The sequence below is a fragment of the Geotrypetes seraphini genome, chromosome 3 (genome assembly GCF_902459505.1).
Source record: "Geotrypetes seraphini chromosome 3, aGeoSer1.1, whole genome shotgun sequence".
NCBI classification, from domain to species: domain Eukaryota; kingdom Metazoa; phylum Chordata; class Amphibia; order Gymnophiona; family Dermophiidae; genus Geotrypetes; species Geotrypetes seraphini.
The window spans coordinates 157,287,132-157,301,924 of NC_047086.1; the positions used below are offsets into that span (position 1 = coordinate 157,287,132).

At 44.0% G+C, this 14,793-nt stretch overlaps 1 protein-coding gene across 5 annotated transcripts in view; it reads left to right on the plus strand.

The window, feature by feature from the left end:
* NHSL1 (NHS like 1) overlaps positions 1-14,578 on the plus strand; it is a 397,692-nt gene extending 383,114 nt beyond the window's left edge. For all 5 annotated transcript variants that reach the window (XM_033936270.1, XM_033936272.1, XM_033936271.1 and 2 more), the window contains 3 exons: positions 1,110-4,460; positions 6,766-6,883; positions 12,647-14,578. In XM_033936270.1, the coding sequence (XP_033792161.1) occupies positions 1,110-4,460; positions 6,766-6,883; positions 12,647-13,367 (4,190 nt within the window). In that variant the 3' untranslated portion in view covers positions 13,368-14,578. The remainder of the gene's footprint in view (positions 1-1,109; positions 4,461-6,765; positions 6,884-12,646) is intronic.
* Positions 14,579-14,793: the final 215 nt, after the last annotated feature.

Here is a 14,793-nt window from a genome sequence, read left to right on the forward strand (position 1 = left end):
TCAGCCATTTTCAAACTGTGCTATAAATGGCCTCAGCGCATGGGAAAGACCCGCGTAAGGGTGCACTAAGGCCATTTTTTAGCGCAGCTTAGTAAAAGGACCCCTAAATATTTTTGTGACAGGCTTTCTTTTGGAGGGAGGGTGTGTTTGATTTGTTCTGATTTGATATTATTCTGCTGCTATTTTCCCTTTAATGTTGCCGAAGGAAAAATTACCCTCAGACATTTGCACCTGCTTTTATTTGTGAGTACTTTTTCCAACCAAAACAGTGTTCATAGGTTAGGTTAGGAAATATAAACCTTGTGTATGTTGATAACGACTCTTGACCTGAGCCCACTCCCAGGCACATTTTTCCTCAGTGTGGGCCAAAATACACATGTTGAGGAACAGCACACATACTTTTACCCTCAGGGAGGATTGGCAATTTTCAACTAACTCATTTCCTTGGGGGAAAAACACTTCATTCTGGGGGCAATGACTTTGCCTTTCCCTTTACACAAAATATTATTCTAATTCAGATGTTTTCTGCATATGCATTTTCATTTCTTGTCATATTATCTGTCTGTCCTTCCCTCTCCTGCCCAAAATCTTCTGAGCTTGTATGTTAAAGCAGAATCCTTATTGCTGTTCATTTTTATATGCTGCCTATTTTCACTCTGTTCCTTTCAAGAAACCATTTTGGAACACGCTGAACAGCAGGAATAGCAACAGTAGTACAAGATAACTGGGTTTGGGAGGAAAGGACTGTCAGTGGTGGTCTTTCTCAATATAATTATTTTATTGTAAATGTAGAATGAAGGACAAAGACCACAGCTCCTGGCTCAGGCCATATTGTTGCCATGCAGGAAATCTGGGTTTGAAACTTGTGTCTGGAGATGGGGCACACCTACCCGAGGAGGAGAGGGAAAATGGCTGGCATACAGCAGGTTGTAATACATACACATAGTACAATGACTTACTAAGACTTAAGAAATTTCATGATTGGGGTGTAAAGGACCTCTTATCTATTACATTGCCCTTGTTTTATGGAAAAAAGAGAGAATAAGAGTCAGGGACACATACACGGTGACTCAGGGAATAATTCTGTTTTCTTATTTTCAATTTGACAGCTGGCACAAGCCCTCGCAATTTTCAGGGGCGCTCTATGTACATCCCAGACCACTATGCCACACTAGGAAAATTGGAGACTTGCTGCCACTCTCCACAACGATCAGAAACCAAGGACTCCAGCTGCCAGACGGATGAAATAAAGATTGTACCCCCATCCATGAGAAGAATAAGGGCGCAAAAAGGGCACGGCATTGCTTCCCAGATGTCCAACTCTTCTGGAAACATGTCTACTCTAAGTGATCCCACCGGTCTTGAATCATCTTCACAGCTCAATGGGGACGTGCATTTCCACAGTCTGCCCAGGCACGGTCCACGAGTATCTCTGTTGTCTTTGGAACAGAAGCAGAGTATAGCCTACCGAGACGATGTGATCAACACTTTGCCACACCATATAAGTAAGCTCCAAGTAGATGAAAGTGTCGTTCACCTGAGGAATACCCCTCGGATGGGAGCGCTAGCCAGGCCAAAATCACAGGAGGTGAGAAGCTGCCATGGTGAAATGGCTTCCCACCCAGCATGTATGGTTTCCCCTCATGCTGCATATTCGACCAGCATCATCCCAAACGCCACATTATCTTCCTCTTCTGAAGTTATTGTAATCCACACCTCGCAAAGTACTGGACAGTTGAATAATAAGGTCAGCTGTTCATCTTCCCGTACTGGAGTAGTATCTGGAAAATACATATCTGGTGGAAACTATCTTCATGCCAGCAGTGCAGTGAATGTGAAAGAAGATCAGAATTCCACTAGTGGTCACTGGAGTGAAAGCGACTCAACCCGCCACTCTCAAAGCTCCGATTTGGCTCCGCCTAATGGCATGATGCAGCCATCCCCCTGTGATTCTGCCGTTTCTCTCAGCACACCTGGAAGCGGGGATAGTGAACAACATCACTTCATCTACAACTACAAAAACAGTTCCAGTTGTGAGAACTACTTCCTGGACAGTGATGGCAGGAATGGGTCGAAATATTCTAGAAGCAGCACCCTGTCTCAGAAACCGCACTGCCTGAGCCCTGGTTGTTCCAGTCCTGGGAGTAATATGAGCAGCAGCAGTCTTGGAAGGGCTGTGTCACTCAAAGCAGATTCAAGTTCATTGTATTCGCTGGACCATGAAGGCTACTACACCTCCATGCACTTGGACTCTGGACTTAAATCCGGAAACCAATGCAGCAGCAATGGTTTCGGAAACCCGAGGCACAGTGTGATCAATATTTTTGATAAGCAGAGCCAAGACAGCAGGTCAACCTACAGTGACAAATCCCTTACACGCAGCATATCTTTAAAAAAATCCAAGAAACCACCTTTGCCACCATCCAGAACAGATTCGCTGCGAAGACCCTCCAAGAATAAAGCCCAATCCGGTAGTCAGGTGCTAAATGAAACACTAATTGCCACTCTTGAGCACTCTCTACAGATGAACTTCAAGTGCAAGAGTAGTAGCTCTCCATCTCAGAGCCCTTGCAGTGACTGTGAGGAGCCATGGGCGGTGCGCTCTCGCAGCCAGAGTAGTGTCAGTGTGAGCGGCAGCAGCGGGATATCTGCTTCAGCTCCCAATATGTACTCGATCTGTGCCGTGACACCATCACAGAGCGACACCAGTAGCGTTAGGTCAGAATATACTGACCCTTGGGGCTACTATGTTGACTGCACTGGGATACAGAATGATCAGCCAAAGTCTCCAGGAGTTCATCCTTCAAACGCCACAATTGCACATAGTGATTACCCCATCAGTCACCTCAACCATGGGTCAAGGATTTCTGCACCACAAGTGCCCGTTCAATTGATTAAACCAAAGAACTCTTCTCCAGAAAAGTCCTGCCGTGTTACCTCACCATCTAGTGGATACTCCAGCCAATCGAATACACCCACAACACTCACACCAGTGCCTGTACTTGGCAAAACCATGACACTAGGAAATGAAAAGCTGAAGCAAAAACCTAAAGTGCCTGAAAGAAGGTCCTCACTGTTGTCATCCATGTCCAACTCTTCATCTTCAACTTCACTTTCATCAAATACTTCAGACTCTAATCAGCAGAATGTAAAGAAATCCATTTCTGTTTTGAGCTCCCCTCCAGCATCTCCAGTTGTCCCGAAAGCTATGCTGCCATCTTATCCATTAATGGATACAATGGATCTGTTTCCTCGGACACTTTCCCCCTGTTTTCCCCCTCCACCTCCAGAAGTTATTCTGCATTCTTCTCTTCAGACTAGAACACCTTGGTTTTCAAACACCCAAGCAGCAACTTCAGTGAGTGATAGGTGCCCAAGTCCTTCTCTTCTTCCTCTTATGCCCCCTCCTTTACCATTTGGTCTTCCTCCACCAGCCCCACCTCTAAACTCCAAATCAGTGATTGAAAGGACTAGACATCACCCAAATTTTCCAGAAAAATTTAACAAGGAAAACTCTATACACAGTTCTGGCAAACAGATATTGAATAAACCAGAAACTCTTCAACCGAAAATGCCTGTAGTTACCACACATGCATTGCAAATGGTACAGTTGAGATCTGTGAAAAAAGCAGCAAAACCAGAAATTGAACAGCCGGTTAATTTGGTGTATAAATCTCAGGAAACCACTAAACCTGTAGTGCCAGAGAAGATTTTAGGACCAACACCTTTTCCAGCTCATGGAATGAGCAGTGACCAAGGAGAAATGAAAACCCAAACCACAGCTGCCAAATACATTCATCAGATATCCCCCAACAATTTTCATTCAAATGATCAAAGCACTCCAGCTGAGATAGTTAGCACTGGGACTCTTCTTGGAAGGCATGCAGAAGCTGTACTTTCCAAGACAAGCATGAGAGAGGTGCCAGTGATTGCCATGGAGAGTGAAAAATCTCAGGTCACCCCAACCTCTCCTCCACCTCTGGAGGAACTGGGCTTCCCAGCAAACACTAGGAGTCCAAGCTCAACTCCCAGCAAGAAACCCCCACCTATTTCAAAGAAACCCAAACTATTCCTCATGGTTCCACCACCACAGCTTGATCTGGCAGTGGTAAAAACAACTCAAGTCAACGATATCAGTGAACAAAGTCTACCAAGTGCCACGGAGAGGGACGCACTACCTGTACGTTATGAGGAGGCCCTAGAGCATCTTATGGCCAGTCGTAGTTCTGAGGAGACTGACCTAGGCAGCCTGGCTTCCAGCACAGGTTCTGTACGCTGTTTCTCTTCTGGTGACATGTTAGATTTTGAATTAAGTGGGGCTGTGCCTGCAGTACCATCTGCTCAAGAAACGCACATGTGGGAGGAGGAGGAGCAGACAAGTTTGGATGAGGACTGTGCTTCAGATGCAACCTCAGATAGCAGTGCCAATACCAGCAGAAATCTATGCCAAGATGACAGTGGTAAGACTGAAAATGTCTTTCTAATGTTACCTTCTATTGCATTTGCTGCTTTCCTGAGGCTGTGGAGAATTGGGGTATGTTTAGCTTTTGGTGGTTTTGTTTGTTTTGGAAGGTGCTGAGTGAGAGTGGGATGTGCAAAGATCAAATTAAGGTCCATGCACATATCAGATTGCTGAAACTCTTAATGTGTTTTGTTCTAGAATGTACTACTTTTGTAACCCTGTCTGCTTGAAAGGTGAAGTGTACTAATAACATTCATTTTAGCCAATTATTGTTCTCATTGTTATGAAACAGTAAGACTCATGGATGCACTATAGAATACAGATTTGTAGTACACCTGTTAAGGGACTTCATTTATCATTTTTAGATTTTAAATATATTGATGATAACGCTATATAGAAGCAGCAGTAATATAGAGATATTTAGCGTGCGGCTCTCAGGATTATTCCTGGATATTCAGTGACAGGCCCTGTTGGGGGTGGGTTTCAGCACTGAATATCTAGTTTTGTGGAGCCATCTAATGCATAAAAACATAAAAATAGCCATACTGGGTTAGACCAAAGGTCCATTTAGCCCAGTATCCTGCTTCCAACAGTGGCCAATCAAAGTCGCAAGTACCTGGCAGAAGCTCAAATAGTAGCAAGATTCCGTGACCGGTTAAGTTCAGTAATCAGTGCATTCATGCCTCCTGGTGAAGAGAGTCAAAAACAAAAAACGGACCTTTTTCAAAAATCCCTACCCAAACTTTAGAATAACTATAAACCAATGGGGTTATAGGAAATTATTGAGTTGTTTTTTCATATCATATATTATCGCAGGTCCATATTCTGTTAGATTTCAATAATCATTTATACCAAACCTCCTTCCCTTCCCTTAATTAGTTAGTTGGTATCTTTGCTTAATTTATTTTATTTTATGTTGTGGTACATTAAAAATAATTCTATCTCTATAGTGAATAGTTCATGATGTTTCTTCCTAATTAATAAATCTAACGTTATTCAATCAGTTCATCATTACAACTGTATCAAACGATTAAAAATATTTTTGTAAACTTTTAATATATATCAGCAACATCTCTTCACAGCAAACTGCTAGTCCAATGTTGGCTTTATTGAATCAAAACTGTACGTGTATATATGAAAAAAAAACTCAATTTCCTATAACCCCATTGGTTTATAGTTATCTTGGTGAAGAGAGAGCAGCTTCCTTGCTCTGTAACGTCTCTGTTCAGAATTTGTTCCTTCAGCAACCCATTAATTCAGCTTGGGTAGAATCAGACCTGTTCAGAGCAGATCTCGGTAGCATGTGTAAATGTTTTTGAGGTGTTCTCATTTTTTCTTCCTCAGAATGAGTATAGCTCATTTTGTTGTCAGTAGGAAAGCTTCATATAGAGAATGACTCGGGGACAAATTTTTCCCCGTTTCCGCAGGAACTCATTTTCCCGTCCCTGCGAGTTCTTTTGCTGTCCCATTCCTGCAAGCTCTGTCCTCATCAGCACAAGCCTCAAACACTTCAAAATCATAAGTGTTCAAGGTTTGTACAGTTAAGGCAGAGCTTATAGGAACGGGACAGCGAAAAAACTCATGGAGACAGGGAAGTTGAGTTCCTGTGGGGATGGGGACAAATTTGTCCCCGTGTCATTCTCTAGCTGCATATAATCACCCCCATGAGCTGCAAGTGAATGATTTGTCTCTGTGAGGAAGAGACCACAATGAGAGGCTCCTGTAGATATTGAGAGGTGGGTTTAAAATTCCTGCTGTAGCTACAGTCCTAAAATAATTATGTCTCCAGTGGTGGTCTAAGTGGCAGGATATTTGCTCCCCAAATTACAATGGTTTTCAGTCTGAGCCAGAAGGCCAAGAAGGAATTGGCCTTAGCTAAAACCTCACCTTTGATCTGGTCCAAAAAGGCTAGTAGCAAACTCTGGGATCAAATGGCAGAATAAGCCTGTAATATGCTTCTGTGTTACTGGTTTTCAGTTCTCATACAGTTCTAGTGGAAGACATCTCAGAACACAGATGGAGTTTCATGCACCCCCGTCAATTAGAGATTTATATGGAAGTTCCTTACAGACACCAGCTTCATAGCGGAATGATATTGTTTTGCATTGCTGGAAATAATTCTGCCAACCGTGGGCTTGAATTTTTTTTTCTCCCTTCAGTGTCACACATGCTATAACTCCTCCATACTCTTCACTCGTTCAGCATTTATCATACCAGAATTGGCCAAATACAGCAGGGTTGTTTCTGTACATAATGTGCTTCTATTGCTGATGGTGAGCAATGTGTTCTTACTTTCTGCGCAGCTGAGGTGTTTGATTCAGAGGAGGGGATCACGTCATCACTTTGCAGGGAGGAGAGTGAGGAGGCGATGACTCCTACCCGACCCAGGACCACTGAGGATCTCTTCGCAGTCATTCACAGGTAACGCCTGAATTTATGCCTCCAGCAAGCTGCTGCGTGTATGTACTGTGATTTTCTGTTAAAAGAATTTCAGATAAGTGGGATAGGTGTAAGAATAGCTGTATGCTGCTAAGACACCCTCAATCTGAAAGAATTAAAAGCCAACTTTGTGTGTTTATAAATCACTTCAAAGTGAGAATTAAATATGGTGAAGTTGTATGGTGTTCTCTGCATACAAGCTTTGTATGTTGCGATATCTAATCCATTTAATACACGTGTCTTTCTGTATTTTTTCCTCATTTCACCTTCTACCACTCTTTTCCCTTTCTCCACATTTCATCTCCTTTCCTCTGCTGCTTGTATATTGCAGTTTGAAGTGGGCTGAAGGTTAATATATCCTGACAAGCATGACTTCAACTGGCAGGTGGCTTGGCAATTGTCAGTAAAGCAGGATATTAGGTGTTGGAGTAGAATATGTGATAAATCAGAAATTTCAATTCATTCCAAAGAGGAGGCACGTGCATTAAAGAAGATGCAGCACTTTTGACCTGCAGTTAACCTGACATGTTTTGGTCTGCATAATAGAAAAACATTCCGATTTGGAATTGGTAAGGACCATCTGAATTGAATCTTGTGGTCATATACTGCCATCACATGGTCAGAAAAATAATAGCACATCCTTCTTTGAACATAAGACTAGCCTTACTGGGTCAGACCAATGGTCCATCAAGCCCAGTATCCCATTCTCATGGTAGCCAATCCAGGTCCCTAGTACCTGGCCAGAACCCTAGGAGTAGCATCATTCCATGCTACCGATCCAGGGCAAGCAGTGGCTTCCCCCATGTCTTTCTCAATAAAAGACTATGGACTTTTCCCCCAGGAAATTGTCCAAACCTTTATTAAAACCTGCTACTCTATCTGCTCTTACCACAACTTCTGGAAATGTATTCTAGAGCTTAACTATTATCTGAGTGAAAAAATATTTCCTCCTATTGATTTTAAAAGTATTTCCCATGTAGCTTCATCTGGATTTTCAGAAGGCGTTCGACAAGGTCCCGCATGAACGACTACTTCAAAAAATTGCGAGCCATGGAATTGAGGGTGAAATACTCAGGTGGATTAAAAACTGGTTGGCGCAGAGGAAACAGAGAGTAGGAGTAAATGGACAATACCCAGACTGGAAAAGCGTCACGAGTGGAGTACCGCAGGGTTCGGTTCTTGGACCCTTGCTTTTCAACATATTTATAAATGACCTGGAAATTGGTACGACGAGCGAGGTGATTAAATTTGCAGATGATACGAAGTTATTCAGAGTAGTGAAGACACAGAAGGATTGTGAAGACCTGCAACGTGACGTAAACATGCTCGAGAAATAGGCCGTGACATGGCAAATGAGGTTTAATGTGGATAAGTGTAAGGTGATGCATGTCAGTAACAAAAATCTTATACATGAATACAGGATGTCCGGTGCGGTACTCGGAGAGACCCCCCCAAGAAAGAGACTTGGGAGTACTGGTCGACAAGTCGATGAAGCCATCTGCGCAATGCGCAGCGGTGAAAAGGGCGAACAGAATGCTAGGAATGATTAAGAAGGGGATCACGAACAGATTGGAGAAGGTTATCTTGCCGCTGTACCAGGCCATAGTATGCCCCCACCTGGAATACTGCATCCAGCTCTGGTCGCCATATATGAAGAAGGACACAGTACTACTCGAAAGGGTCCAGAGAAGCGCGACTAAATTGGTTAAGGGGCTAGAGGAGTTGCCGTACAGTGAGAGATTAGAGAAACTGGGCCTCTTCTCCCTTCAAAAAAGGAGACTGAGAGGGGACGTGATCGAAACATTCAACATAATGAAGGGAATAGACTTAGTAGATAAAGACAGGTTGTTCACCCTCACCAAGATAGAGAGAACGAGAGGGCACTCTCTAAAGTTAAAAGGGGGATAGATTCTGTACAAACTTAAGGAAGTTCTTCTTCACCCAGAGAGTGGTAGAAAACTGGAACGCTCTTCCGGAGTCTATTATAGGGGAAAACACCCTCCAGGGATTCAAGACAAAGTCAGACAAGTTCCTGCTGAACCAGAATGTACGCAGGTAAGGCTAGTCTGAGTTAGTGCACTGGTCTTTGACCTAAGGGCCACCGCGTGAGCGGACTGCTGGACACGATGGACCACTGGTCTGACCCAGCAGTGGCATTTCTTATGTTCCTATGTTCTCCTGTTCTTTGTAATTTTTGATGGAGTGAAAAATCAATCCACTTGTACCCTTTCTACTCCAATCAGGATTTTGTAGACTTCAATCATATCTCCCCTCTGCCGTCTCTTTTCCAAGATGAAGAGCCCTAACCTTTTTAGTCTTTCCTTATACAAGAGAAATTCCATCTCCTTTGTCATCTTGGTCGCTCTTCTTTAAACTTTTCTAGTGCCGCTATACCTTTCTTGAGATAAAGAGACCAGAATTGAACATAATACTCCAGATGAGGCCGCACCAAGGAGCGATACAGGGGCATTATAATATTCTTAGTCTTGTTAACCATCTCTTTTCTAGCATCCAACATTTCTTGAAATTGCTTCATGGCCTTTTGCCTGACATTTCCTATTTTGAAATTATGCTGCCAACCGTTGTTCACACCTCTGGACGGCTGGACGGACAGGTGATTACTCATTCCCATGAGCCTCCAAATAATAGTCAGAATGGTCCAAGGCTTAAATTCAGCAATTTCTTTATTTTTCTTGCCAAAAAAACCCAGAACTTGACCACAAATAGTGCTGTGGGTGGGGTTTGAGCTGCCTGGGCCAATCAGGCCCTAAGGCCAGCCATTCAAGGTTTGGCTGGCCTGCCGGACGGATGGGCTTGGCATCCGTCTGTCCTGCCAATGATTTTAAGATACAGGGGGGATTGAGGGGCTGGCGGGGGGGGGTCTCGAAGGTCGGCAGGGGGGCCACTCGGGGGTCGATTGTGGGAGGGGGGGTGTTGAGGGCAGGAGGGCCTGGGATCCCTCCTGCCCGTATTTTAGTGGGGGTGGGGGGTTCGCCTGGGCAGGAGGGGTTGGGCTCCCTCCTGCATAATTTTGTAGGGGGGGTCGCGTGGCCAGGAGGGCTTGACATCCCTCCTGGCCCCATCGTAATCGGCGGGAGGAGGGGTTGGGGAGTCTCAGGGGCAAGAGAGCTTGGGCTCCCTCTTGCCCTGATCATAGTCGGGGGTTAGGGAGTCGCCAGGGCAAGAGGGCTTGGGCTCCTTCTTGCCCAGATTGTTGTAGGGGTGGGCGATGGATTCTGTAACCAGTGTTGTTTTTGACAGACACCAGTTACAGAATCCAGCTTTTAGGCGAAGGACTGGCTCCTCCTTCACCTAAAAGCCCTTGTTTTGGGCGTTTGGGACTTAGGCTTTTTTTAGGTTGATAATATGGTGTAAGTGTAGGCGTAGTGGTGGTCTGAGCGTTTAAACAGCTGAACGTAGAGGCAGGCCATTATTTTAAAAAAAACCTACTTTTGGATGTTATTTTTAATAATGGACATTTTCCATGCTTCTACTTTCAACGTTTAAAACCTTAGGCCAAAAGGGGACTTAGACTTTTTATTTTTTGTTATGCCACTCCACATCAATCAGCTCACCTTTATCCACATGTTTATTCACACCTTCAAAAAAGTCAAGCAAATTTGTGAGACAAGATCTCCCTCAGTTGAACCCATGCTGACTCTGTCTCATTAAATGATGTTTGTCTACGTGTTTCACAATTTTATTTTTTTATAATTGTTTCCACTATTTTGCCCAGCGCTGAAGTGAGACTTACTGGTCTGTAATTTTCCGGATCTCCCCTGGAACCCTTTTTAAAAATTGGCATAACATTGGCCATCCTCCAATCTTCAGGTACTATAGACAATTTTAGCGACAGGTTACAGATCACTAACAGCAGGTCAGCAATTTCATGTTTGAGTTCATTTAGTACCCTGGGATGTATACCATCCGGTCCAGGCAATTTATCACTTTTTAACTTGTCAATTTGGCTTAGTTCATCTTCCAGATTCACCGATATTTCTTTCAGTTCCTCCGCATTATCACCCTTGAAAACTATTTCCGGTTCATGTAGATCTCTTGCATCTTCTTCTGTAAAGACCAAAGCAAATAATTCATTCAGTCTCTCCGCTATGGCCTTATTCTCCCTATGTGCCCCTTTGGTTCCTCGATCATGCAACGGTCCCACGGATTCCCTCACAGGTTTTCTGCTTCTGATATGCCTAAAAAAATTGTTAGGAGTTTTTGCCTCTTTTGCGAGTTTCTCCTCATATTCTTTCTTAGCTGTCTTTATCAATGGTTTGCATCTAACTTGCCAGTGCTAGTATCTCTTCTTATTTTCTTCATTTGGATCCTTATTCCATTCTTTAAAGGATTTTTTTTGACTCTGTTAGCCTCTTTCACTTCACCTTTTAACCACACTTGCTCTCTTTCCATCTTTGCTGATATGTGGATACATCTGATCTGGGCTTCCACGATGGTATTTTTAAATAACCACCACACCTGGTTTATTGTCCTAACCTTTGCCACTGATCCTACTCCACTCTATTTCTGAACACTCGGGTAGTCAGTCTCGGAGCAATTGGCTGGCCCGGAACTTCCTCCCCGACGTTAGAATTGACGTCGGGTGGGGGGGGGGGGCGATCAGGGGTTCGGGGGAGCGGACGTTGGGGGGAGGGGGGTTGTGTCGAAGGCAGGAGGGCCTGGGATCCCTCCTGCCCGTATTGTAGTGGGGGGTGGGGGATAGGGGGGGTCCGCCTGGGCAGGAGGGGTTGGACTCCCTCCTGCCCGATGTTGCCGTGGGTGCCCGGGGTAGGAGGGCTTGGGCTACCTCTTGCCCCGATATTGTTGGGGGGGGGGGTGATGTATTGCGGCAGGAGAGATTGGCCATCTCCCCTGCCGCAATGCGATCACTCCTCTACCGAACTGCCACAACCCGCGGCAGGAGAGATTGGGCATCTCTCCTGCCGCGGGTCGCGGCAGTTCGGGTAGAGGGGTGATCGCATCACGGTAGGGGAGGTGAGGCATCTCTCCTGCCGCGATGGTTGCGGTGGATGGGTGGGTAGGTTGCCGGGCCGCTGAACTGATCGCGCCAGCGGCCATCAGCTCAGCGGACCCTTTTTCGGCACTTAGACCTGTTTTGACTTCATCTAAGTCAAAAAGGTATAAGTGCCGACTAGGCAACCTGCCTAAGGTTTTGGTTATACCTGCTGCACGCCTAGGTGTAGGTCGGCCCACCTCCCGCCCAATGCCCGCCCTTTCCCCTCCTCTAAACACGTCCCTTTTCTTTCTGTGCGTTTAGTGGCAGGGGAAAGGCCTAAGCTGGTTTTAGATACGTCTAAAACCAGCTTTAGTTATGGGTACTTGGACGATAAGGCTTTTTGATCGTCCAAGTAGCCATTTAGGACACTTTTTAGACTTTTTTTTTTTTAATTATGAACCCCATAGCACACCTTAGTAAAACAGGGGTTTAGTGTTTTACAACAGAGAGCTATTTTCTTGAAAGTTCCCTTTTTTCCATTTGATATTATTCCTGTGCAATTTAAATGGCTTTCCTTTTCTGATTGTCGCAAAAAAATATTTTCAGAATCCTAATTGTTTTCTTCAGTTTAGGAGAGTCATTTGTGTCCGGTGTATATTCTGTTCCTCCTTTCAAATTCAAATCTGATCCTGCTAAGTTGTTAAGTATTATCCTATATAGACCATCCCTGCTTTTAAAAACGGTCTTCTGTAGTATATATTGAATCTTATGTCTTTTTTTATCTTAAGATCCAAAAGGAAGGTCCTTGGCCGTAAGGATTCAGAAGATGACCATACGAGAAACCATTCTCCCTCACCCCCCGTGACACCAACAGGTGGTGTTCCAAGTCTTAGCCCACTGAAGCAGACTGGATCTATCCAGAGGAGCATGCGGAAAACCAGTACCAGCAGTGACAATTTCAAAGCCTTACTCCTGAAGAAAGGGAGCCGATCAGATTCCAGCTCACGCATGTCAGCAGCAGAAATGCTGAGAAGCACAGACCCAAGGTTTCAGAGGGGACGATCAGAGTCTTCTCCTGAGCTTCCTGAGAGCCCCCCAAACAGTTCCCCAAGCAGAAGCAAAAGAGCCCAAGAGGAGTGGGCCAGGAGCGAGGGCCTGATGCCAAGGAGCTTGTCCTTCTCTAGCACCAGATATGGGAGGTCCCGGACACCTCCCTCTGCTGCCAGCAGCAAGTACAACATGCGGAATCGCATCCAGAGTAGCCCCATGACTGTTATCTGTGAAGGAGAGGGGGAGACAGCTGAGGCAGCAGGGAGCAGTGTCCAGCAAACTGTACGGTATAGGGGCCCAGAGCAGCTGGAGAGATTTCATAGTGGCAACACAAATACAAACGATGAATTGGAAGAGGCTGAAAATGATACAGCACCCCATCAAAAAGACTCAACAGCTCCACTAGTGAAAGGGCACTTATCAGAAATTTATACCGACCCTTCAGTGAAAGAAAGTTAACAGGAAAGACTGAGGTGATATTTGGGGTTTATATCTTCAAGTGGGTGTATAGAATAAGTAGGGAGAGATCCCAAGAAGACACGCCCTGACTACAGTTCAGTTCAATGAGCTTTTTGCCTGAACTTGATATGCATGTATTGGTTGCTAGGGTGTTACTATGGTAGTTCTCTGTGATAGAGTTAGGGTGGAGCCTAAATCAAATTGTACTCTGGGGCTACAAAGGAAACCAGATAGACCTCCTGAGGTGGTTTTCTCACAGACATGCTTAGATTTTGGAAACTTTCTAATTGCAAAGTAGAATGTGGGGACAGTAAGAAAAAGCCAGGACAAGATGACAGAAGCTTTTGAGGTGTAAGGTGGCAGTTGCTTTACAGTGTTATGTTTATAATACTTTAGTAACTTTTTAGGCAAGGTGGGTTGAGAGATTGGTAGCAGGGCTTGTCATGGAATCTGCACACCTTGTGTGTGTGTTAGTGTAAGCATGTCAGGCAATGGAATACAGATCCAGTAGATCAAGGTTTGTCCTGGTACTAAATATGTGTATCTTGTTTTTCAGGATTTATAGATTTTTTTTTTTTTTTATAGTAAGGCCATACGCAGGATTTAGGAGCTGGCTTGCAGTTATTTCTGTAAATCCATCCTCAAGGAGCATTCTGTCTTTGGAGCACCTGCTCAGACTACTGACTTGGATCCTTGAGCTAAAGCATCAGAAATTCAATAGATACTTGCAAGCAGAAAGCAGTAGGATGAAGCAGAGAAAAAAATAAGCAATACACTGCCAGAATTTGAAAATTTCAAGCTGACATACTAATAAATATGAATTTTTTTTTTTTTTTTTTATAATTAAACCTGAGAACTTGCACTAAAAAGCCATCAATGGGGTTTTCCATCTAGATCTTTTGAGAGCACCATCCTACCTGAAGACTGTTTCCAGCTGAATATGGGAGGGTTTATTACAATGTGTTTTTTTAACAATCACTTCACTGTCAACAGTTTTCTACTATTTGGTTACCAAAGAGTGAGATTACCCTGATTACTTTTCAGTCTTTGCCGTTTCTTTTTAAGAGCCACCATAGCAATGATCTGCTTTGTTGCATATTTTACTGAGATTTGCAAAATGCAATGTTTTTCACATGTTTAAAAAAAAAAAAAGTAGGGGGAAGAGGAATTCATTTTGATCCATTGGCTTATAACTCTTTGCTTATATACTAGGAAGGGGGCTTGTTGGTTTTTATTTTTTTAATACAGTATTGTAAATAGTAGAAATTGTAAAAGACCCATTTGATCTCTCTGCCTTAGAATTTGTACATTTGAAAACAAAACAAGCTGTTTAGGGTATTTATTTTTAGTATTTTAATGACGTGTGGGTGATGCTCCTTTTCCAGTTTCTCACATGGTAGTACGTACAGAAGATTCAGGGATCCAT